Here is a 25,576-nt window from a genome sequence, read left to right as displayed (position 1 = left end):
GCCGGGGCGGGTGGGGCCTGGGAGCTGAGGCTCTGGCTTCGGAGGTTGGAACGCAGGGAGAGGACTGAGGTTGGCGGCATGTACACAGCCTGAACAGGGCTAGTGCACCACGGCTAGCCGTGAGGGAGTCCAGGAAAAGTCTGGACCTGCCGAACAGGCAAGAGACTTTTTCTTCCCTTTTTGCTTCCTGGTGCATGAGGAGAGGGAATTAAAAGCGCTGCTTAAACGAGCTCCAGAGACGGGCACGAGCCGTGGCTAAAAGCGCAGACCCCAAAGACAGGCATGAGATGCTAAGGCTGCTGCTGCCGCCACCAAGAAGCCTGTGTGCGAGCACAGGTCACTCTCCACACCTCCCTTCCAGGGAGCCTGTGCAGCCCGCCACTGCCAGGGTCCCGGGATCCAGGGACAACTTCCCCGGGAGAACGCATGGTGCGCCTCAGGCTGGTGCAACGTCACGCTGGCCTCTGCCGCCGCAGGCTCGCCCCGCACTCCGTACCCCTCCCTCTCCCCGGCCTGAGTGAGTCAGAGCCCCTGAGTCACCTGCTCCTTTAACCCCGTCCTGTCTGAGCGAAGAACAGACGCCCTCAGCCGACCTACACACAGAGGCGGGGCAAAATCCAAACCTGAGCCCCGGGAGCTGTGAGAACAAAGAAGAGAAAGGGAAATCTCTCCCAGCAGCCTCAGGGGCAGTGGATTAAATCTCCACCATCAACTTGATGTACCCTGCATCCGTGGAATACCTGAATAGACAACCAATCATCCCAAATTGAGGAGGTGGACTTTGAGAGCAAAATTTATTCCCCTTTTCCTCTTTTTGTGAGCGTGTATGTGTATGCTTCTGTGTGAGATTCTGTCTTTATAGCTATGCTTTCACCATTTGTCCTAAGGTTCTATGCGTCTGTTTTTTTTTACTTAAAAAAATTTTTTTCTTAATAATTATTTTTTTATTTTAATAAGTTTATTTTATTTTACCTTACTTTATTTTATTTTATTCTCTTTCTTTCTTTCTCTCTTTCTACATTTTCTCCATTTTATTCTGAGCCGTGTGGATGAAAGGCTCTTGGTGCTGCAGCCAGGAGTCAGTGCTGTGCCTCTGAGGTGGGTGAGCCAACTTCAGGACACTGGTCCACAACAGACCTCCCAGCTCCATGTAATATCAAACGGCAAAAATCTCCCAGAGGTCTCCATCTTAACACCAACACCCAGCTTCACTCAACGACCAGCAAGCTACAGTGCTGGACACCCTATGCCAAACAACTAGCAAGACAGGAACACACCACCACCCATTAGCACAGAGGCTGCCTAAAATCATAATAAGTCCACAGACACCCCAAAACACACCACCGGACGTGGATCTGGCCACCAGAAAGACAAGATCCAGCCTCATCCACCAGAACACAGGCACTAGTCCCCTCCACCAGGAAGCCTACACAACCAACTGAACCAACCTTAGCTACTCGGGACAGACACCAAAAACAACGGGAACTACAAACCTGCAACCTGCAAAAAGGAGACCCCAAACACAGTAAGATAAGCAAAATGAGAAGACAGAAAAACACACAACAGATGAAGGAGCAAGATAAAAACCCACAGAACTAACAAATGAAGAGGAAATAGGCAGTCTACCTGAAAAAGAATTCATAATAATGATAGTAAAGATATCCAAAATCTTGGAAATAGAATAGACAAAATGCAAGAAACATTAAACAAGGACCTAGAAGAACTAAAGAGGAAACAGGCATCGATGAACAACACAATAAATGAAATTAAAAATACTCTAGAAGGGATCAATAGCAGGATAACTGAGGCAGAGGAACGGGTAAGTGACCTGGAAGATAGAATAGTGGAAATAACTACTGCAAAGCAAATAAAGAAAAAAGAATGAAAAGAACTGACGACAGTGTCAGAGACCTCTGGGACAACATTAAACGCACCAACAATCGAACAATAGGGGTTCCAGAAAAAGAACAGAAAAAGAAACGGACTGAGAAAATATTTGAAGAGATTAGAATTGAAAACTTCCCTAATATGGGAAAGGAAATAGTTAATCAAGTCCAGGAAGCACAGAGAGTCCCATACAGGATAAATCCAAGGAGAAACGCACCAAGACACATATTAATCAAACTGTCAAAAATTAAATACAAAGAAAACATATTAAAAGCAGCAAGGAAAAAACAACAAATAACACACAAGGGAATCCCCATAAGGTTAACAGCTGATCTTTCATCAGAAACTCTGCAAGGCAGAAAGGACTGGCAGGACATATTTAAAGTGATGAAGGAGAAAAACCTACAACCAAGATTACTCTAGCCAGCAAGGAACTCATTCAGATTTGATGGAGAAATTAAAACCTTTACAGACAAGCAAAAGCTGAGAAGTTCAGCACCGCCAAACCAGCTTTACAACAAATGCTACAGGATCTTCTCTAGGCAAGAAACACAAGAGAAGAAAAAGACCTATAATAACAAACGCCAAACAATTAAGAAAATGGGAATAGGAACATGCATCTCGATAATTACCTTAAATGTAAATGGATTAAATGCTCCCACCAAAACACACAGACTGGATGAATGGATACAAAAACAAGACCCGTATATATGCTGTCTACAAGAGACCCACTTCAGACCTTGAAACACATATAGACTGAAAGTGAGGGGATGGAAAAACATATTCCATGCAACTGGAAACCAAAAGAAAGCTGGAGTAGCAATTCTCATATCAGACAAAATAGACTTTAAAGACTATTAGAAGAGACAAAGAAGGACACTACATAATGATCAAGGAATCGATCCAAGAGGAAGATATAACAATGGTAAATATTTATGCACCTAACACAGGAGCACCTCAATATATAAGGCAAATACTAACAGCCATAAAAGGGGAAATCAAAGTAACATATTCATAGTACGGGACTTTAACACCCCACTTTCACCAATGGACAGATCACCCAAAATGAAAATAAATAAGGAAACACAAGCTTTAAATGATACATTAAACAAGATGAACTTAATTGATATTTATAGGACATTCCATCCAAAAACAACAGAATACACATTTTACTCAAGTGCTTGTGGAACATTCTCCAGGAGAGATCATATCTTGGGTCACAAATCAAGCCTTGGTAAATTTAAGAAAATTGAAATTGTATCAAGTATCTTTTCCGACCACAACGCTATGAGACTAGATATCAATTACAGGAAAAGATCTGTAAAAAAATACAAACACATGGAGGCTAAACAATGCACTACTTAATAACAAAGTGATCACTGAAGAAATCAAAGGGTTAATCAAAAAGTACCTAGAAACAAATCACAATGGAGACACGACGACCCAAAACCTATGGGATGCAGCAAAAGCAGTTCTAAGAGGGAAGTTTATACCAATACAATCCTACCTTAAGAAACAGGAAACATCTCGAATAAACAACCTAACCTTGCACCTAAATAGAGAAAGAAGAACAAAAAAACCCCAAAGTTAGCAGAAGGAAAGAGATCATGAAAATCAGATCAGAAATAAATGAAAAAGAAATGAAGGAAATGATAGCAAAGATCAATAAAACTAAAAGCTGGTTCTTTGACAAGATAAACAAAATTGATAAACCATTAGCCAGACTCATCAAGAAAAAAAGGGAGAAGACTGAAATCAATAGAATTAGAAATTAAAAAGGAGAAGTAACAACTGACATTGCAGAAATACGAAAGATCATGAGCGATTACGACAAGCAACTCTATACCAATAAAATGGACACCCGGGAAGAAATGGACAGATTCTTAGAAAGGCACAACCTGCCAATACTGAATCAGGAAGAAATAGAAAATATGAACAGACCAATCACAAGCACTGAAATTGAAACTGTGATTAAAAATCTTCCAACAAAAAAAAAAAAAAAAAAAAATCTTCCAACAAACAAAAGCCCAGGACCAGATGGCTTCACAGGCAAATTCTGTCAAACATTTAGAGAAGAGCTAACACCTATCCCTCTCAAACTCTTCCAAAATATAGCAGAGGGAGGAACACTCCCAAACTCATTCTACGAGGCCACCATCACCCTGATTCCAAAACTGACAGGATGTCACAACAAAAGAAAACTACAAGCCAATAACACTGATGAATATAGATGCAAAAATCCTCAACAAAATACGAGCAAACAGAATCCAACAGCACATTAAAAGGATCATACACAATGATCAAGTGGGGTTTATTCCAGGAATGCAAGGATTCTTCAATATACACAAATCAATCAATGTGACACACCATATAAACAAATTGAAGGAGAAAAACCATATGGTCATCTCAATAGATGCAGAGAAAGCTTTCGACAAACTTCAACAGCATTTTATGATAAAAACCCTACAGAAAATAGGCATAGAGGGAACTTTCCTCAACATAATAAAGGCCATATATGACAAACCCATGGCCAACATCGGCCTCAATGGTGAAAAACTGAAAGCATTTCCACTAAGATCAGGAACAAGACAAGGTTGCCCACTCTCACCACTCTTATTCAACATAGTTTTGGAAGTTTTAGCCACAGCAATCAGAGAAGAAAAGGAAATAAAAGGAATCCAAATGGGAAAAGAAGAAGTAAAGCTGTCACTGTTTGCAGATGACATGATACTATACATAGAGAATCCTAAGGATGCTACCAGAAAACTACTAGATCTAATCAATGAATTTGGTAAAGTAGCGGGATACAAAATTAATGCACAGAAATCTCTTGCATTCCTATACACTAATGATGAAAAATCTGAAAGTGAAATCAAGAAATCACTCCCATTTACCACTGCAACAAAAAGAATAAAATATCTAGGAATAAACCTACCTAGGGAGACAAAAGACTTGTATGCAGAAAATTATAAGACACTGATGAAAGGAATTAAAGATGACACAAATAGATGGAGAGATATACCATGTTAGTGGATTGGAAGAATCAACATTGTGAAAATGACTCTACTACCCAAAGCAATCTACAGATTCAATGCAATCCCTATCAAACTACCCCTGGCATTTTTCACAGAACTAGAACAAAAACTTTCACAGTTTGTATGGAAACACCAAGACCCTGAATAGCCAAAGCAATCTTGAGAACGAAAAACGGAGCTGCAGGAATCAGGCTCCCTGACTTCAGACTATACTACAAAGCTACAGTAATCAAGACAGTATGGTACTGGCACAAAAACAGAAATATAGATCAATGGAACAGGATAGAAAGCCCAGAGATAAACCCACAGTGACCCATGGTCACCTTATCTTTGATAAAGGAGGCAGGAATGTACAGTGGAGAAAGGACAGCCTCTTCAATAAGTGGTGCTTGGAAAACTGGACAGGTACATGTAAAAGTATGAGATTAGATCACTCCCTAACACCATACACAAAAATAAGCTCAAAATGGATTAAAGACCTAAATGTAAGGCCAGAAACTATCAAACTCTTAGAGGAAAACATAGGCAGGACACTCTATGACATAAATCACAGCAAGACCCTTTTTGACCCATCTTCTAGAGAAATGGAAATAACAACAAAAATAAACAAATGGGACCTAATGAAACTGCAAAGCTTTTGCACAGCAGAGGAAACCGGAAACAAGACCAAAAGACAACCCTCAGAATGGGAGAAAATATTTGCAAATGAAGCAACTGACAAAGGATTAATCTCCAAAATTTACAAGCAGCTCATGCAGCTCAATAACAAAAAAACAAACAACCCAATCCAAAAATGGGCAGAAGACCTAAATAGACATTTCTCCAAAGAAGATATACAGACTGCCAACAAACACATGAAAGAATGCTCAACATCATTAATCATTAGGGAAATGCAAATCAAAACTGCAATGAGATATTATCTCACCCCAGTCAGAATGGCCATCATCAAAAAATCTAGAAACAATAAATGCTGGAGAAGGTGTGGAGAAAAGCAAACACTCTTACACTGATGGTTTGAATGTAAATTGGTACAGCCACTATGGTGAACAGTATGGACGTTCCTTAAAAAACTACCAATAGAACTACCATATGACCCAGCAATCCCACTACTGGGCATATACCCTGGAAAACCATAATTCAAAAAGAGTCATGTACCAAAATGTTCATTGCAGCTCTATTTACAATAGCCAGGAGATGGAAACAACCTAAGTGTCCATGATCGGATGAATGGATAAAGAACATGTCGCACATATATACAATGGAATATTATTCAGCCATAAAAAGAAACGAAATTGAGCTATTTGTAATGAGGTGGATGGACCTAGAATCTGTCATACAGAGTGAAGTAAGTCAGAAAGAGAAAGACAAATACCGTATGCTAACACATATATATGGAATTTAAGGGAAAAAAACTGTAATGAAGAACCTAGGGGTAAGCCAGGAATAAAGACACAGACCTACTACAGAATGGACTTGAGGATATGGGGAGGGGGAAGGGTAAGCTGTGACAAAGTGAGCGAGTGACGTGGACATATATACACTACCAAACGTAAAATAGATATCTAGTGGGAAGCAGCCGCATAGCACAGGGAGATCAGCTCGGTGCTCTGTGACCACATAGAGGGGTGGGATAGGGAGTGTGGAAGGGAGAGAGACGCAAGAAGGAAGAGATATGGGAACATATGTATATGTATAACTGATTCACTTTGTTATAAAGCAGAAACTAACACACCATTGTAAAGCAATTATACTCTAATAAAGATGTTAAAATAAAATAAAATAAAATAAAAATAAAGCGTATTCTTGGGAAGGGGGGTGTTGATGAGTTCTGGGTAGCTCTGGATCAAGCACTGATTATATGCTCAAACTCCAAGATGACTGAACACCTCATGATCAAATACATCTGCTTTGTAGATGGCTATTTCCGTGCTCTTCCATAGGGAGTCCTGGGATTTTACTCCATTTTCCCTCTTGAAATCCCTAATCACATTTCTTGAGCCTGACATCGAACCATTTGTGAGTGTTAACAAAATCAAGAAGAGGAGCTTCAAAGGCGTTTCTCAGATGCTTACAGGCTTAATACAAATCTATAATTTTCAGATAACTTTCATCAGCTCCATCTCACTTAAGAAAATTATTCCTTTCTTTTCTCCTCCTCTTGTGTTTCCATTTTAAAATTTAGAATATTTATTTTTTGATAGTTAATACAGTCACATGGTTCAAAATTTAGAAAATATAAAATGTGTTGAGTGAAAAGTTTCCCTCTCATTGCTTCATTTTAATCGTCTCCCCTCTCCTCCAAAGTCATTAACATAATCAGCCCATCGTGTAATCTTCCTGATATATCCTTTACACATACATGTAGATCCACCCATGTTCCTTTTTATTTACATTATACGAATGACCGCATATCATGCACACTGATCTGCACCTTGCTTTGTTCACTTCATATATTTTGGAGATGTCTCTATATTAGCAGAGAGAAACATACATTCCTTTTTTTAATGGCTGTATGTATTATGTTGTATAGATGTACCTTCATTTAATTAATTAGCCAGCTATCAATGGAAATTGAAGGAAGCTATTCCTTTCTGATAAGCCATCTTCTATTTCTTCTTTATGACTGGTTTAAGAGAAAAGAGGCATCTGCCTGTGGCAAATGGTCCTAAAAGTTTGTCTTCCCATGAAAACCAATCACAATGAAAACAGAAAAAAGCAGTACCTTAAATCTGAGATGATTTATTTTGAGATCCTGAAGACTGACTAGTGCTTATTTCCATGGTTGATGTATAACTGGATATGATATCTAGTCCTGAGCAACGTATAACAAACAGTAGGATAGGGACTCTAGGCTAGAATTGTACCCATTCCAATTCAATGTTCTGCAGTCTCAGGAAATGATTACCACTAAATAAATAAAGCCAGCTAAATAACTGTAGACAATCTACAGGCTTGGCACAAAATTAAGAAACCTCATTATGATTCAAGTATAGCTTCTAAATTCTGAGAGTATTTTAACTTCTTCATGATTGGTAGCAATTAATCTGTTATGGAATTGTATCCACTGCATATTAATCCAGGGAGCCAGAAAGCTCCTGGTGATGATGCAGCAGTTCTTCTGCTTGGTGGTTATTGCTAAATCTCTGTTCTTTTTCATCAACCCAGCAGCATGCATTTATTGAACATTGAAAATAGGCAAAGCACCCTGACTTTAAGGCTTTGAAGATAAGCTAGAAAGATGAATTTGAAACATAAAAAGGATGCCTAGAATCTGAGACAATATATAGATCTATTTTGTAAATAGAACCTACACATGAAATAAAGGAAACAAAGTGCACCTGACATTTTAACACAAGGACGGTAATCACAATTTCATAAGTGTTACCAAGCAGATGGGCATCCAGGAATATGGTCTTAGAGAGCCTATATGATTTTTAAAATTGGATATCAGATAAAAATGCACTCTGCAGCGATGTAGTCAGTTACGATATTATGAAGACTGAATAGGCTTTTGAAGAAGAGAAATTGGGGGCGGAGGTGTTTTGGATGGGGGAATTTCTTGGAAGTGAGATAACTTAAGGTACATTAGGAGAAAAGTAAATGAATTGCTTTGGCCAAAGCTTAGAATTTGTGTCGGGAAGTAGTGGGTGACGATGCTGGAAATGTAGGTTGGAGATCACATTGACCATAAAGAGTTTTTAGTGCCAAGCTACTATATTTTGACAATTATCACATAAAATGCATCAGCTATTGGAAGCTTTAAAGAGTCCAGCAAGATAAAAACTTAATACTAAGCCTTTTCACTTTTTGCAAGTGTTCAGGAACCAGCAGTAGTCTAGGTGGTAATCAAGTAAAGAGAAACCTCAAGGCAGCCAGACACTCCACAGATCTTGATTTGAAGTACATGTGGCCCTGAATTTTCCACAAATAATCACTCATGAATAGTGATTATTCATGAATAGACATCAGGTCTATTCACTGTATGTAAACACTTCGGTAACAGTGGAGTCAATCCATAAGACTGGATAAAAAGAAAGACTATGCAGAGAAAGTTAAGAAGTTTAATGGGCAGTATGTCAATAACAACTTTAAAAGTATCCTGAAATAATCTATATGTTATAAAGTATTAATTAAAATCCTATACAGTTACATTTGTGTTGCTACAGTTTTGTCCAGGAAATATGCTGATGAATATATCACTGGAACATTCTGGTTGCTTTTTCTGAGATGTTCCCCTTCCCTTCACCTATCTTTCTCCTGGAGATTCCTGACTCCTCTGACTATGGTAAGGCATTCTGTTCATCCTATTTTCTTTATGGAATTTCTCATAATTGTACCTATGGAGAGATAGGCCAAATATTTTGTTTAGTGCGTATCTCCACTACTAAAATGCAAGCCTTCACCACCTTGTTCGCTACCTAACACAAAGGAGACTTTTAGTAAATGTTCCTTGAATAAATGAATGAATGAATGAGTGAACCATCCATGGTCCTTTGTCTTTTCCTTCTATTGTAAGAAAAATGGAATACAGAAGTGATACAGGACAAGTTCATTTCACTAGGGTGCTTACAACTTCAAAGGAATTAACACTAAGAATTCAGAGCAGAAATGAGCCTCTAGAGTCTTGCTATAAATGTCATGTGTAATTCATTCATGTATTCATCTCAAACTTAACACTACTTTGAAGGCTAAATGCCAAGAAATAAGCAGGCACTTGAACGTAAAGTCCAAGGTATTTAATTACTGCAAGAGCAGCCCAGTGGTGGCTCAACCTCACTGACATTCTTTTGCTGTTGCAGATGAGTGAATTAACATTTCTGAGAGCTGTCTTCAGGGGCAAAAAGTTTTCCAAATCTGGAAAAGTTCTAATTGGTTTTATATTTATATTACAACTAAGAGGCAACTATAACCTGTTTCATAATGTTTGAAACATTGGTTTTGTTTTGTAAACAAAACATATTGGTGTTTTTTATTTTGATTTATTGCTGTCCTTTAAGTTTGAAATTCAAGCTAAAATCAGGAAAAAAAATTCTGACATACTTAAAAACTTAAGTGGAAAAAACTGAAAATTTGAGATTTGAAAACTAGCAATACTTATTGGCTGTCTGATGTACTAGCTTTTCTAAAATATTACAATATAATTATAATGTAATATTAATATAAAGATTTTTGAATTTTTAGTTAATAAACATTTTTCTGCTTGCTTTCATTTATTATTTGACAGATATGTTATCAGAAAGAAAAAACAAATTAGATCAAAATATCCAGTTTAAGGTGTGTTCTAGTTTTGTAAATTCAAAGCCCTTTTCCATTTACTTCCATCATACAATATCTTACAAAGTTAGTTAAAAGAACAATAATTTTATAATCACTGTACTTTATTAAAATATATCACAACGTTTACACCACTGGCTCCTTACATGTCAATTTTTAAAGGGTATCCTATAACTCTAAGAATTTAGCAGCAAACCAATGAAATAACCTAACTGTTCAATTTATAGTTAATAGTTTCACAATCCTAGAGAGTATGACAGACCTACTATCAGCAAAGAATTGAAGTTCAATCAATCAACTATTATCAAAGAGCCTATAATTACCTCATTGGGATAATCTCTTCCTGTGAAGCATTCTTCGAAAGATTTTTCTATTCTCGCCCCAGGAATAAGTTAGAATCAGCAGGTGAATTGAAAGCTCCAATAACATTAGCCAAGATGATCAGCCATATTCGTTTTTAGATCTATGTACTAGCAATGTATTCAAGAATTATAGATGCTCACAAAAAAAAAGGTAGCCATGGGCAGACACTCCTGCTTTTTTATAGGAAGCACAATATGGCATATTTTTTCCCTCCTAAGTCGAGGTCTGTCTGAGGTCTGAGTAGATGCTTTCAGTTACTCTAGCGGTGGATATAGCCAGATCATCCAGATACAGTCAAATCAAGAGAAGATCCCACCACTCATAAAACAAAGACAGGGGAAGAGAATTTTCTCCAAAGATCATAGCAAGGGCACCCCAGGGGAATTTTTCCTGATTAGCTATCATTTAAAGTGGTAAAATAAAACTAAGGCATAGTAAAGCCATGTTTTAGAAGTCCCACTGAAGAAGGTTAACTTGTCATTTTCTGCTCATCATTTAACTAGCATTTTAACAAGTTCTAAGACATTATTCTTGTCTTTTATTCTCTACAGTTGATGTTCTGGTAAATAAACCCATCAAGTTCTCAACTGGTTAAATTGAGATTGACAGAGGCTGAGAACACCTTTGCAAACCTGCATCTTCTATGCGGAGACTTAAAGGCTTTTAGCAGAAACTATTAGACTGTTCCTGTGAGGCTATTGTGACATTAAGTGGATGTTTTTCTCGAAAAATTCAGACGCAAGAAGTTGAAATGATGTTTCCAAAGCAACAAAAGCCATTTTGAGTGTCAAACCAAAAACTTGAAAGATAATCAAATATTTCCTTCTCCTTGGATCTCACACTCTTCCCCCTGAGCTTCTGCTCTGTCCACCTCTTGTGCTGTCTCTCTTACATACAGCACTCACTCCTTCCCCCTCCCCACCATCCCCAAGACATTACTTAAACTACACTAATAGTCAAGCAGATAATCAAGTGAACTTAACTATGGTATGTCCAGGTTCTAGACGGCCACATATTCTCACTTGGTCCTCTCATTCCTTCACCCAAATTGTTCTCTTGCTCTCTTTCTTTGGGAAAAGTAAACATAATTTCTTTTATCCTTTAATACAGAGCTTTGAGATGCTTTGAAACACGTTATTTTCTCTCTTCCTCTGTTTCTATAAAGCATATGTCTTACGTGTTTTTGAATATCGAAGGATTAAAAAAAATGATGCATACTTCTGTGCTTATAAAAGTTAAGAATTGTTATTGATGCAATTACAATGACTAATTCAAATAAAAAGCTTTAGAGAAGCTTTTATTTCTAAGTAATCACTTCTAGTGTTGCCAGATTCACAGTCAGATGTAACAATTCAACTCTCTTCCTCTTAACAAAATATGCCAATTTTTTCTTCTGTAAAGATTTCCTTTTACTGCTAAATCCTTGAGTCTCATAATACCAAATATACTAGATTACTACTTACTATTCTGACTGACATTTTCCCCCTTCCAAGAAATGAAACCAATAGGGCTACCTTTTAAAAACTCATTTCTGAGGCAATGCCTTCAAGGGAAAAGTGGTGATGTTTTCACAGAATATAAGATCTAGATTTCATTTTAAGATTGTTCTCAGTTGAAGCATAATAATGGGAGTATCAAATAGTAAACAGTAAAAGCAACATGCAACTCACGCAGCTATAATTTTTTGTTTGCTAACAAATTTAGCCAAATTGTGGAGTTGGGAAAGAAAAAGGCAGGTAAATTAAAAGCAATGAGAATCTCATTATGTTGCAATTATGGGAACTACACAGTTCCTTTAATATAAAATGGAAGCAAAAATAAATATAAAAGTGCAACCATCAAGTCAAAATTCCCTTAAAATTCCCCAGGTCTTACATGCAGACTGAGCAGACCGATTTGTAATTAATTTTAAATGGAGACACAACCTTTCTTTCCTGTTTAAAATGTACACACACTTAGGAGAAGTGACACATTGACTCAAATTCACAAGAAGGTATAGAAGACTGACAGTGGATCCTTTCCTGAGAGCAGGTTTTAAAAGGGGCAAGATGATGGGACTCAAAGAAAGAGGGAAAAAGAGAATAAGCGGCAAGAGACTGGACTTAAACAGGAATCTGATCTCCTTCAGAAAGGAGTCAATCCTGAAATTCCATGTAACTGCCACCATCTATCACATCAATGTTAACACACTTTCCTTATTTGTTTTCTGGAATAACAAGCCCATCCCTTTTCTTAGATTAAGATGTTTTTCCATTCTTTGAATGTCTAATTTCCCATTGCTTTCAAAGCACTTTTTTCTGATAGGCTCACTACATAACATAAAAAGATATTTTAAAAAATGAATCCTAGGTCACAGCAGAGGGAGCAGGCACCAGAGCTGAAAGCACCAATTTTATAAATCCCTGACTTCCGTGTACCTTTTTATTAACATTTTTAACAGACGTGTATTGAATCACTACTTATGCTACGTTTTAATTCTTACAAACTTAAAAAAAAAATTTCCATTAAGGGAGCTATCGAAGAGGCTATCAGATATTGACAGATGGGCTTCCCTGGTGGCTCAGTGGTTGAGAGTCCGCCTGCCGATGCAGGGGACACGGGTTCGTGCCCCGGTCCGGGAAGATCCCACATGCCGCGGAGCGGCTGGGCCCGTGAGCCATGGCCGCTGAGCCTGCGCTCCGCAACGGGAGAGGCCACAACAGTGAGAGGCCCGCGTACCGCAAACAAACAAACAAACAAAAATATTGTCAGGCTCCACTCTTCACCCTAGCATAACCATGTGTTTCTGCTGGCCTTTTGAAACGTGAATATCATTGTGCCCTAGAGAAAGGCTCGATGCGTTACTAAAATACAAGCTTTGGTGATGACCTGAAGAAAACTCGGTTTTTCAACATGTCAACACTGGGTCTCGTTCTGAAATCAGAGCAGATGGAGGAGCAAAGAGGAAGGAGAAGTTGCACAGCCTCGGTGTGAAGCCTCACACACTGAATCTAAGTCTTTCAAGCTTGTCAACACTTCTTATCAAAGACATTTCAAAACATTATTCAAGTACCTGTAATGGACAGCTGAAAATCTCAACTTGTCTAGGACACCACTAATTCTTAACAGCACAGATTGTCACTGTACCCGGTGGAGGAAACAGGATCAGTTGGGCATTTTGTAATCCTGTGCTCTCTCTCAGTCAATCAAAACTGTTCTCTCTAGAGTCATCAGTGACCTTGGTAACCCAATGTCCCTTCTCCCAACCCCAACAGGGTTTTGTTTCTGCAGTCTCTAGTCCCCTTAATTTTTTTTTTTTCCCCTGCATTTGGCACCAGGGAGCTTCCTTTCTTAGCCAAGCCCTCTTTATATAGCTTTAAGGACAGACACCACCCTGGTTTTTCTCTGACTTCACTTCCTCTAACTGACTTTAACATAGGCATGGCCCAAGGCTGACTCCTTAATTCATGCTGCTTCTTTCCATCTCCTTTGTCCCTTAGAAATTTAATCCAATCTGGCCTGAAGCAGAACTGCAAAGGAGGAAGATTCTTTCCAGCAGCCAAATCCTCCATTTCAGGAGTTGGTGATGGGTACCATTCAGCGCCTTGCCTTGAAATAGATTTTAAATTCAAAATGTGGCTGTTCTTGGAATACCCTAGGCACACTCCCACTTAGGGTCTTTGCTCTTTCTCTTCCTTCTGCCTGGGATGCTCCTTCCTCAGGGGACTGGCTCACTCTTTGACCTTCCTCAAATCTTTGCTCCTTCTCAGGGACACCTTCCCTGACCATCCCCTGGAACATTGCGAACTGCTGCCCTTCTCCCTCTTGGTTCCCCTTACTTTGCTCAAATTTTTATTTTTCTATAACAGTTCCAACTTCCAACATGTTATACATTTTACTTGCTATATTTATGGGTTATTTTCCATTATGTTTTTTTTTAATCCTTATAGAATATATGGTCTATTTTGTTCACTGTTGTCTCAGTGGCCTAGAATGGTGACCGGCACTTAGTAGGTGATTAATCAATATTACTCTAATTGAGTTGAAAACTTCCCTATTTTATCCACTACCTTTTTTTTTTCTTTTCACTGCCAACAGCCTCATCCAGGTTTCCTCTCATGGTAATTAGCTAATTAGCATATTAATTGCATTTCCTATTTCCCACTCTTTAATCCATCTCCTTTACTGTTGGCTGATTTTCTTCTTCAAAACTCACATTTATCTTCTCATTATCCTTCTCAGAAACCTTCACTGTAAGGCCAAGTCCAAATTCTTCTGGGACTTGAGGTCCTGTCCAATCTGAGTACCAACCCCACGCAACCTCACCTACACCCACACCTCAAGTGATTCTAGTTAAACTAGTACTGGCTTTTTTCACTTAAGAAACATTTGTTGACCTCCTAGTCCTAGATCCTATGTGGTATACAATGAAGTTACTGTTAGTTTAGGCAACTGAGGTAGAAGAATGTAAGTTTCAACAACAGCATTTGTATTAAAGAAGAAATTGAGTCCACAGAAGAAAGACACTTGGCCGACTTAGGTATATGTGGTCCCCATCACTGAAATGCCTCTCACCTTCATGTTCCAGGAAAACAAATCACACCTATTTGCAAAGGTTTAAGTTCAACTTACTCCACGATGGATTCTCTGCCTTTTAAATGCCATAATTTTCCTTTGGGGAAATGCCTTTGAATAAGCATACACAATAAATGTTTTGTCCTTCCACAAACATTTTGACGTGCCTTTCCTCAGCTTCCTTCCCCTCATCTCAAGAAACACTGATTTATAGACTACTCAGGCCTTCCCATCCCAAAGTGCTAAGGAGCCTCTTCTCCCCCAAGAGCATCCCTTGGCCCAAAGCCCGGATCCAACATGGCAAGAAAAGCCTGGGAAGGGACCTCTAGGGAAGGGGTGTAGGGCTTGCACTTTGGATTGGTGAGAAAGCTGCCATCCCCAAATGCTGCCATCTTTTTACTGCCCTCTCTAAGTGCTTCAAGGTCTCACCACTTCTCCTCTTAACATGAAGGTTGTTAAGATGATGATGAAGCTTGTGGTTTCTGTAGCATTACTCTACCTTGCCACTAAAGCCCATGAGGTTCTTGCTCCAGAAGGCCCTCCCAAATTATCCTCCTCTGAACTTCTACTCTATTTACTCTGCTATATACATTAAATATTGTAGGATTTGACATTATTTTGCCTTGGGTTTTGGGAGGTTTTTTTGTTTGTTTGGTTGGGTTTTTGGGGGGGTCATATATTGATCATTGCAGAATTCTTGAAGGCATAAATTGTCTTCCCCATGACAGTGGTTGCCAACTTTTGCTAATCAATAAGGCCATCAGTAGAACCTTTTAAAAAATCAGATTCCAGGGCCCAGACTCAGATCTGCAAAAAATGAATCCCTTGTCTAGATTCTAAGGAATCCATAGGTTCACAAAGCTCCCCAAATAAGTCTGGTGATCAGCCAGATATGAGTATCACTGCTTTAGATAGTTTCCCTGTGCCTCGATAGCAGCATAGCCTCAAAGCACTTGCGACTTGAAAACTATTTACTCTTAACTATTAAAACTTCAGGACCAAAGCTTCTGATTCTGGATAGTATTGTTTTAGATTCTAGCACTGATTTTGTGAGCACCACATAATATCTATGAAAATTTTAGAATTCAAAACACCTGAAATTTCACCACATATACATACATATTTTATGTGGAAACAGCCGTATCAAGCATATAGTTGTGGATTCTAATTATTTTTTAACATAACATTATGTTGAATACTTCCTAAATGTCATCATTCTTCAAAGCAGTGAAAATAATATTCCATTGGGATGAGGGTAATTAACTTAATAATTTCCCCAGTTTTGGACTTCTTGGGTATTTATCGTTCCCCTATAATTTTAAATATCATAACTGATACCACTGAAATAAACAATTCACTGAATACTGATGTAACTATTATATTTTATCTATTTAGAAATACTTATTCTAGTTAAAAAATATGCATATCATTCTTTTCTAAAATGTGCTAATATTGGACACAATTTTTGTGCTGGTGTCTCCATTTAGTTTGTTGTCTTGTTTTCAGGCTCTTAGGACAACCCTTCAGCGATGATACCACTGAAAGGGGCCATGAAGTCACTCAAACTCATTTGTACTTTCTTGTGGTTCCTAGACTTCAGCCTGATTTCCCTATTTCTCAGGGGGTACTTTCTAACATCAACCACACTACAAGGAAGAAAACTGTAAATAGTACATATCAGTGTTTTTAAAAACAGGGCTTATAGGTCCCCCTTTTTTTTTTTTAATAGGTCCCTTATAATAGAGTAACCTGGGGTAACAGTTAAAAGTGAGGAATCCTGGACCCTTCAAATTACTCAGACATTTAGGTATGGAGTCTAAGAGAATGAAATTTAAACAAGAACTCCAGGTAATTTTTATGAATACTAATGTTTGAAAAACCAGTCTTCCACATACCACGATATCGATATCAATAACTCTGCAATCTAGATTTGAGGTATACCCAAAGCCAACATACCACTTATTCTATTTCTCTAAAAAATTTGTATATATATTTAATCTGTGATCACTAATACAACATAATTCTGTTTCTCTTCCCCACCCCCGGCCCCTCCTGCACTAGACTGCATCTTTTTTAGAAAGTAGAGAACATGTCAATTTTACCTTCGCATTTCTGTCACTGTTGAGATTCTGTTTTGCACGTAAAAATTGCTCATGTATATTAGTTGTTTAATTTTTTAACCAGATCTATGCTCCATTAAATAGGTTAGTTTTGAACATTACACAAAATTATTTACATGATTTAAAGTGATTTCCCTAATTTTTCCTTAAATTATAATCGTTGTTTGGTACCTGTAGGACTTTCTTAATAGATTTCTACAGTATTTGATGTAGGTCTATCTATATAATAACACAATACGGGGTCACTGAAATGCTACCATGTGTCAGGTGACAAAGGCTCTCTCCTTGACCAGATCTGAGTGAGCATCCTCTGAGTCCTCTTCTCAACTAGGCTCTGACCTTGAATTCTCTCCTTAGCCTGCTTAGTTCAGTTTTAGCAAGAATTCTGCTGAGTCAGTTTAGTGACTCTTCCCTTGGTATCTGATTATCTTTGCTATTAGGTTAAATTCCTCACCCCCACCGTCCACTTGTCCTGCCTTCAGCAAGAATCCTGTTGAGTCAGTCTAGCAAGAATTCCCCTCACCTTGGTAATTTTCCATCCATCTACTGATCCCCACTTTGCTCCTTGGCTATAAATTTCCACTTGTCCTTGTCCTCTGCCGCAAAATTTCATTGCTGTAGTTCCTCTTGAATAACGTTTTCCTTGCTGTCTTTAACAAGTGTCATGCAAATTTTGTCTTTAACAAAGGCACTGTGCCACGTTTCAAAGAAAGAAATATGAAAGGAGTCACACTTACACTGGAGAAGATAACATTCTAGTATGTAAGTCTATCTCATCAGAAATATTTACAAAGTAGTACAATCAAATCTAAAGCAGAAACATGCGCCAAGCATACAGAAAAAATTACTATAACTTGCAAGGACTATGAAGAACCTCTTCCTGTGGCTACAGCTGCATTGCTGAATTGAACAGGATACAAAAATTGAGTGCCTAATTTGATGTGGCCTATATAAACACTGTTATTCATGTCAGAAAACTAGCTATATATAACTTCAACCATGGCTTGTTTTAATATCAGGATTCATAGAAAACTCACATTTCATTTTTAGAAACAAACAAAAAAATATCTTTGATACAAACTGTATATTTTCATTTTGATGGTGTATTTTTAGAAAAGCCTTTGCCTACTATCACCTCTTTCTATAATGGAGACTAGAAGCTATGCACAGACACACGTACACAGACACTTAGGTGTACATACATGCTCATCTCATAAAAATGCACGACCACAGTGAATATCGCCAGGGGAAAGTTCAGATTCTTAATCAATGTCATTACCAAGTAAGTGCTAAAGAAAGTTCTAAGTGTCCAGAGTCGTCTCAGTCATCGTCACAATCTCTTTATAAATTAATTGTATTAAAAACCTAAGACAATGAGAAAACACTACACATCTAATAGGATGGCTAAAATTCAAAACACTGACAACACAAATACTGGTAAGGATGTGGGGCAACAGGAACCGTCATTCATAGTGAATGCAAACTGGTACAGCCACTTTGGAAGACAGTTAGGAAAAAGCTAAACATACTTGAACCATATGATCCAGTAATCACACTCCTTGGTATATATCCAAATGAACTGTGAACTTATGTCCACACAAAAGTTTGCAGAGAAATATTTATAGCAGCTTTTTTTCATAACTGTCAAACTTGGAAGTAACCAAGATATCCTTTAATAAGCTTATGGAAAAACAAACTGTGGTACATCCATACAATGAATATTACTCAACAATATAAAGAAATGAGCTGTTCAGCTGCAAAAAGACATGGAGGAACCGTAAAAGCATACTGCTAAATGAAAGAAGCCAATCAGAAAAGGCTGTCTGCTGTATGACATTCCTGAAAAGGCAAAGCTATGGAGGCAGTAAAAAGATCACAGGTCGCTAGGGTTTCAGTGAGGGGAGGGAAGGGCAAATAGGGGGAGCACACGGAATTTTTAGGGCGGTGAAGATATTCTGTATGATACAGTAACAATGAAAATATGTCATTACACATTTTTCAAACCCACAGAATGCAAAATACAAAGAGCGAAACTTTATGTAGTACACGTTAGTAAATAAAAGTGTATCAATATTGGTTCATCAATTGTAGAAAATGTACCATACTAATAAAAAAGATGTTAATAGGGCTTCCCTGGTGGCGCAGTGGTTGGGAGTCCGCCTGCCGATGCAGGGGACGCGGGTTCGTGCCCCAGTCCGGGAGGAACCTGCGTGCCGCGGGCCCGTGGACCGTGGCCGCTGGGCCTGTGCGTCCGGAGCCTGTGCTCTGTGGCAGGAGAGGCCGCGGCAGTGAGAGGCCCGCGTACCGCAAAAAAATAAATAAATAAATAAATAAATATGTTAATAATAGGGGAAATCATGTGTCCTTTTCAGGAAGAGTATGTAGGAACTCAATTAAGTTTTTTTTTTTTCCTTTTAATGTTTATTTATTTATTTATTTATGGCTGTGTTGGGTCTTTGTTGCTACGCGTGGGCTTTCTCTAGTTGGCATCAAGCAGGGGCTACTCTTCATTGTGGTGGCTTCTCCTGTTGCAGAGCACAGGCTCTAGGTGCGCGGGCTTCAGTAGCTGTGGCTCGCGGGCTCTAGAGCGCAGGCTCAGTAGTTGTGGCGCACGGGCTTAGTTACCCTGCGGCATGTGGGATCTTCCCGGACCAGGGCTCGAACCCGTGTCCCCTGCATTGGCAGGCGATTCTTAACTACTGCGCCACCAGGGAAGTCCCTCCCTGCAGTTTTTAATTAATTTTTCTGTAAACCTGAAACTGCTCTGAGAAAAGTCTGTTTCTGAACATTTTTTTAAAAAGTAAAATCTAAGACACAGAGGTTATAAAACCAAAGCAAACCAAAACAAGACAAAAATCCTGGTTCGATAAGACAGCTTCTAGAATTGGGACCAAAGGGTATTTATGCCAGTCTTTCATGGTGACACCACTGGGCATGCCCGCTGTTTCCTCTTAACCTTGAGGTGGTAATTGTTGGGGGTACGTGTCATGATATTAGAATAAGGCACAGAAGAAACACCAGCGTATCCAAGTCCCATCAGCTTGCAGCCTACGATTCTGCAGGATTCAGTCTGGGTTTCAGTCAGGCCACAAATCTGCTGAACGCTTAATCATTATTTTGAATGACTACCGAGATAACTAAATCTTACCCAGACTAGACCAAATAGTGAAGTGAGGCCTAAACTATACAATTACCTCACCCTACAGGGAGCCCTCCTAACCCTGTAGGTTGATTCTGTCTTATGTAAACTCGCCCAAAGCCCTAGGACCGCAAGGAGTCCTGCCAGAATTGACACGCCTTCTGGGTCCTCTAGGAGAGGACTTCTTTATCACTGTACAAATCGAGAGGGGGAGGAAAATACTTTTAAGTTCAAGTTTCTTGATGTAAAATTACTGGTCAGTCTTCAGGGAAAATTACCTTCATGTGAAAATTTAGAACTAAAAGCATCAGTTTTCTTCCTCTAAGAAAAGCTTCTCTAGACCCAGACTCCAATCCTAGGGATGCATAAAAAGCAGGGGATACTTCAGGGTTTTCAAAAAGGACAGCATCTGTTGCTCCCCAGCAGAGCCCTTCCAAACAATGGTTTACTGATGTACTAAGATTTGATCCCTTCAGCTGGTCTGGAGCTGAGTACCAGTTGTCTCTGGGAATGAGCGGCCTCTGCAGTGGATCATAGGGATATTACCATTTTCTACATGCACACGACAAGAAAAAGACTGAGAAGCACCTCGAGAGAGAATCTTTGCTAACAATATTTTAATCCCAAATGGCTAGATTGGTGTTTTGCAACTCCCACTGTTCGAACATATTGTCCTACTTCAAATGTAAAGATAGTATCTGCTAAGGAATTATTTCTGCACCTACTCCACATGAAAGGCGTAAACATGAGTGACTACAAAGCTATAAACAAAATTCCGAGCATCCTTAATACTTCTGATAACATGGCCTAATTTTACACCACAGTTTCATTAATTTCCAAAGACGGAGAAGACCGAAAGTAGGAATCAACTATTACCTTACAATGAAAGCTTCTGCACTCGCCTCAGGGTGCAGTGTCAGTGTCGTCACACAATCCCTCCTCCCCGGAACAGAGCAGTTCTTGAAGCGTCTCTACCGGGTCTAAGGGGAAAGAAAAATATATAAATAATCTGCTTGGTGGGCTTCAGCTAACACTCATACTGTGTTTCAAGTTGTTCAGATTCTCTTTTTGCCATTTCATGAAATTTCCACATATCTTGCATCAAACTATCTTGTACAAAATAACACCCTTTATTACAGAAGACTTAATCTGAAGGGGGAATTTTCTTCCTTTAAATCATTTATAATCTCCTCATCCATCTTTGAAAGAATGGCTTCTTTATCTGTTATTAACTCTTTGCCAACAATTCCTTCCTTACTTTCCCTAGATCACAATTCTATGTTTCTGCAAGAGAAGCTGAAAATGTTAGACTTACACAAGTCCTGTCTGTGGCTTTGCTAAGGCTGTTTTATTGCTTTACTCTGCTGTGAAATAAACTAACACATTTTGCTCCCTAATCGCCTATGTCTAATTTTTTTTTTTCTGACCTAAAAATCCTTACCAGAGCCTTAAGTACCCCATCAAATTTATAACAATACTGGTCTGAACCAGTGAAAAAGTATGCTCCACCAGCAGGTTCTATAAGATAGCCTTCCATCACCACAAAGTTTCAGGCATTCTTATTTGGACCCAGCAAGAAAATAAGCTGGCGTTGGCAGTCAATCATGGACTGCTCTAATTCGATGAATCCATTTTCTACAGGCTTTACTTGGCAAGCTTCTTCTCACTGTCTGCAAACTGACTAGTTCTTTGTAAACCTCCTTTACAGTTCTACCCAAACACCACCCTCTATACCCCAAGAGTTATATGTTACTGAAAATATATTTTAAGGAAGACTTTCAGAGGAAATTATCTAATTTTGGAGCTCTTTCTTTTTTCTTTCTTTTTTTTACTTTTTAAAAAAGTTTTTAATTGAAAATATAGTTGCTTTACAGTGTTGTGTTAATTTCTGCTGTACAGCAAAATGATTCATTTATACATATATATACATTCTTTTTCATATTCCTTTTCCTCTACAACCTGTCACGCACGTGGTGGTTACCCACAGAACTGTCTTGAGGATAAGTGAGACCAATGATGTGCTGCTGTGTAAAGCTCAGAGTTGTCAGGAAAAGGGGCTGTGATCCCAGCTCTGAAATGTTAGGATTAATTAGGGTATTTATTATAATGTAATAAATTCCATATTAGTTATTAATGTATATTATAATATTATATATTATTATACATTATCTTATTTAGATAATAGATTGTTAACATTAGAGTTATTTAGATGATTACTGATGGGTTTCATTTGTCAATTGGAGGCTCACAGTACAATGATATAAGTTGAGTGGTACTTCTGAACTCTACTTGTAAGAATCTTATTCTCTATATCTTTGGAATTCTTAAGAGCAATGGTTGCAGACTGGGGAAGGTGGGGCAATAAATCCTCCAAGGAGAGGCACACAGTAGTTTTTTAAATACCATGGTCTTTTCTTATTAATCTTATTATAGACACAAAAAGAGTACATACTTTATGGTTACATTTAAATGTAGTTATAGAAAGGACAAAAAAGAGGCTGTAGTAATAATCAGAACAGTGGTTGTGGGAGATTAACTGGAAAGTAGCAGGAGAGCACTTTCTAGAATAATGGAAAAATTCTATATTTGGTTGAGACAGTGGTTGTATGAGTAGACAGACTTGAAACAAACTCTATGGAGCCATGCTCATAAAATCTACATTTTACTGTAAGTAAATTATACCTCCATTAAAAAAAAAAAATGGGACTCAAAGAGATCTCTTAATTTTGGAGTGATTTTGAATCAGGGAGACTTTTAGAAGGAGCCATTACCTCCTTCCTGGTCAGCAAAAACAATCCTTCATGCTTTCATTCAAGCATCCACTTGACAAAGATTTATTAAGCACAAATACATCCAGAGCTAACAGAGTGGCATTGAGCTAGAGAAAATAGTGGTTAGCAAAATAAGACACAGCTCCTATTATGGAGTTTAGAGTCTGTCAAGGGAAAATAGACAATTAAAATGCACAAAAACGAAGAGTTATGGCTGTAGCATTGAGGACAAGGCCCATGTTTTAACTAAGGACTTGCATCAAAACAGAATGAGCTATTTTACGCTAAACCCCAAGCTAATCAGAGCTGAAAATATTGGTGTTCTCTGAGTCATTAAAAGCTGTTCGAGTGATCAGACCAAAGCAGACCAAATAATGTTTTTCTGTTAAACCAAGCCTATATGTTCTCTAAAGCTGCTGAATCAAAACATCAAAATACTTTTCAGATCAAATTTCGTTTTGACATTGAAGTCTCTCTTCTTTTTTTTACAAACAAAATTTAGGTCTTCTACACCCTAGGGCAGCTTATATATACAGCTGTCCATGAAGAGGAAAACATGGTGTTAAATGACCCTCTTTCCCATGAGCAAATCCCAGCTGGGGAGACAGGTGCATCTACTTCTGGTGACTCTATTGCCAATGAGGGATTTGCAAGCTCTCCCAACAACAAGCATTATGCATACTGACGATAAATCCAAGCTTGTGACAGGTGCGGTATTTAATATACAAACAAAGTATAACCATGAACAGATCAGCATTCCAATATAAAATGCTTTCAGGTAAATACATTTCCCTAACCACACACCCCCCGCCCCCAATGCTTTTAAACAAAAGTCTCTCTGTGGGCAATCCAATTTTTAAAGCATATGAAAATTTTCCTTGGCTTTCTAACCTGTTTCTTATTTGTCCAAAATTCTTTCCAAAATGGGAGGAAAGATGAAAAAGATGAAAGAATATAACTAAAAAGTGAAAAGAGAGAAAAACATGAACCACATAATTAAATTACTGAATTTCCAAGCTTCTAAGGAGGCTATACTACTTATTTTGTGAAACCATCTAGAAGAAAACCAACATGATTTTTAAAAAGATTGCTTTATGAGAAACCATGCTAGAAAGTGAGTAGTTCAAAAGTTTTCTTTGGAATAAGAAGCTTACTTTAAACCAAGGCCATAATGGATAATGAATGCTTTGTATTTAATCAACTGAACACCCAAACATTACCTCTTACTGGTCTCTACTGTCCTCCCCAGTCTCTGACCACACAACTTGGGGTTTGGGTTACATTCTACTGGTAGGACAGAAAATGACCACTAAAATCCTAAAGTAATTGGGACATGGATAACTATCTCAGTCATGACAGCCATTCCGTAAATCTTTAGAAAATACTGCCAGATTGCAATTGAAACTGTGGAATGACACTTTACTTTCTTACTCTGGTCAGTGATAAATTCAAAAGAAATGCTCTGTTGCTTAATAGAAATTATGGTTCCTGTTTCTGTAGGTTTAACCTATTTAATATTTAAGAACTATATATATTTTGACCAAGTAATAAGTTTTTTTTAAATCCCATATTTTATCTTTATTCTTCAACCAAACAGTTGATAACACAATGAAGCTTTTTCCTAGGATTTTAGTGTAATTTTTCCTTCCACTTTTCCAATTTTCACTCCCCAATCTCACTTTAGTTTTGGTTTCTATTCTTTCTTTTTGCCAATGTGAATATCAGTTCTCTGTGTTCCCAGTTTCTTAGTCATTCTTTGATATTCACTGTTATTCTAAGAAATACTTTAAGGTAAAATGTGGTATTGAGCATGTGAGGTTTGAAGGAAACTTAGAAATACTGGCATTTAAGACTTTCTCAATCTCCATCCATTGCATACATAATTGTGGTGCAAAATTCTACATGATTTCTAATGGTTTTTGCATTGTCACAACTTCCTTCCCCGCTAACTCGCAAAGATGTCACGTAATGACATTCAGTCTGCAAGCTTGTATCCAGTAAGACAAGCCTTTCCTGTGTCCCTAGAGCAAATTATAAGCAGCTCCAAATTTCTTTTTTCACATCTTTATTGGAGTATAATTGCTTTACAATGGTGTGTCAGTTTCTGCTTTACAACAAAATGAATCAGTTATATATATATATATACATATGTTCCCATACCTCTTCCCTCTTGCATCTCCCTCCCTCCCACCCTCCCTATCCCACCCCTCCAGGCGATCACAAAGCACCGAGCTGATCTCCCTGTGCTATGTGGCTGCTTCCCACTAAGCAGCTCCCAATTTAACAAATCTATTAAACCCTAAAATCTATCTAACAGTAGTGAAACATTTTAAGAGAGGAAATAAAAATCTTTGGAACTAGTGAATTAGGACTGAATTTTTCCAGAGGTTCAATTTTAGGAATTAGCTTCACTGTGTATGTGTATTTCAGATA

General features: G+C 38.2%; 1 protein-coding gene across 1 annotated transcript in view; it reads right to left on the bottom strand.

Moving 5' to 3' along the window:
* LOC307187808 (uncharacterized protein) overlaps nt 1–25,576 on the bottom strand; it is a gene marked incomplete at its 5' end in the record, with an annotated part of 610,289 nt that overhangs the window by 387,045 nt on the left and 197,668 nt on the right. The window contains one exon of the mRNA XM_079924344.1: nt 21,249–21,352. Within this exon, the coding sequence (XP_079780470.1) occupies nt 21,344–21,352 (9 nt within the window). The 3' untranslated portion in view covers nt 21,249–21,343. The remainder of the gene's footprint in view (nt 1–21,248; nt 21,353–25,576) is intronic.

This window comes from Stenella coeruleoalba (assembly GCF_951394435.1).
Source record: "Stenella coeruleoalba genome assembly, chromosome: 6".
Classification (NCBI taxonomy): domain Eukaryota; kingdom Metazoa; phylum Chordata; class Mammalia; order Artiodactyla; family Delphinidae; genus Stenella; species Stenella coeruleoalba.
Note: the sequence above shows the minus strand (reverse complement) of the source record. Positions and strands in the feature narration are given on the sequence as shown.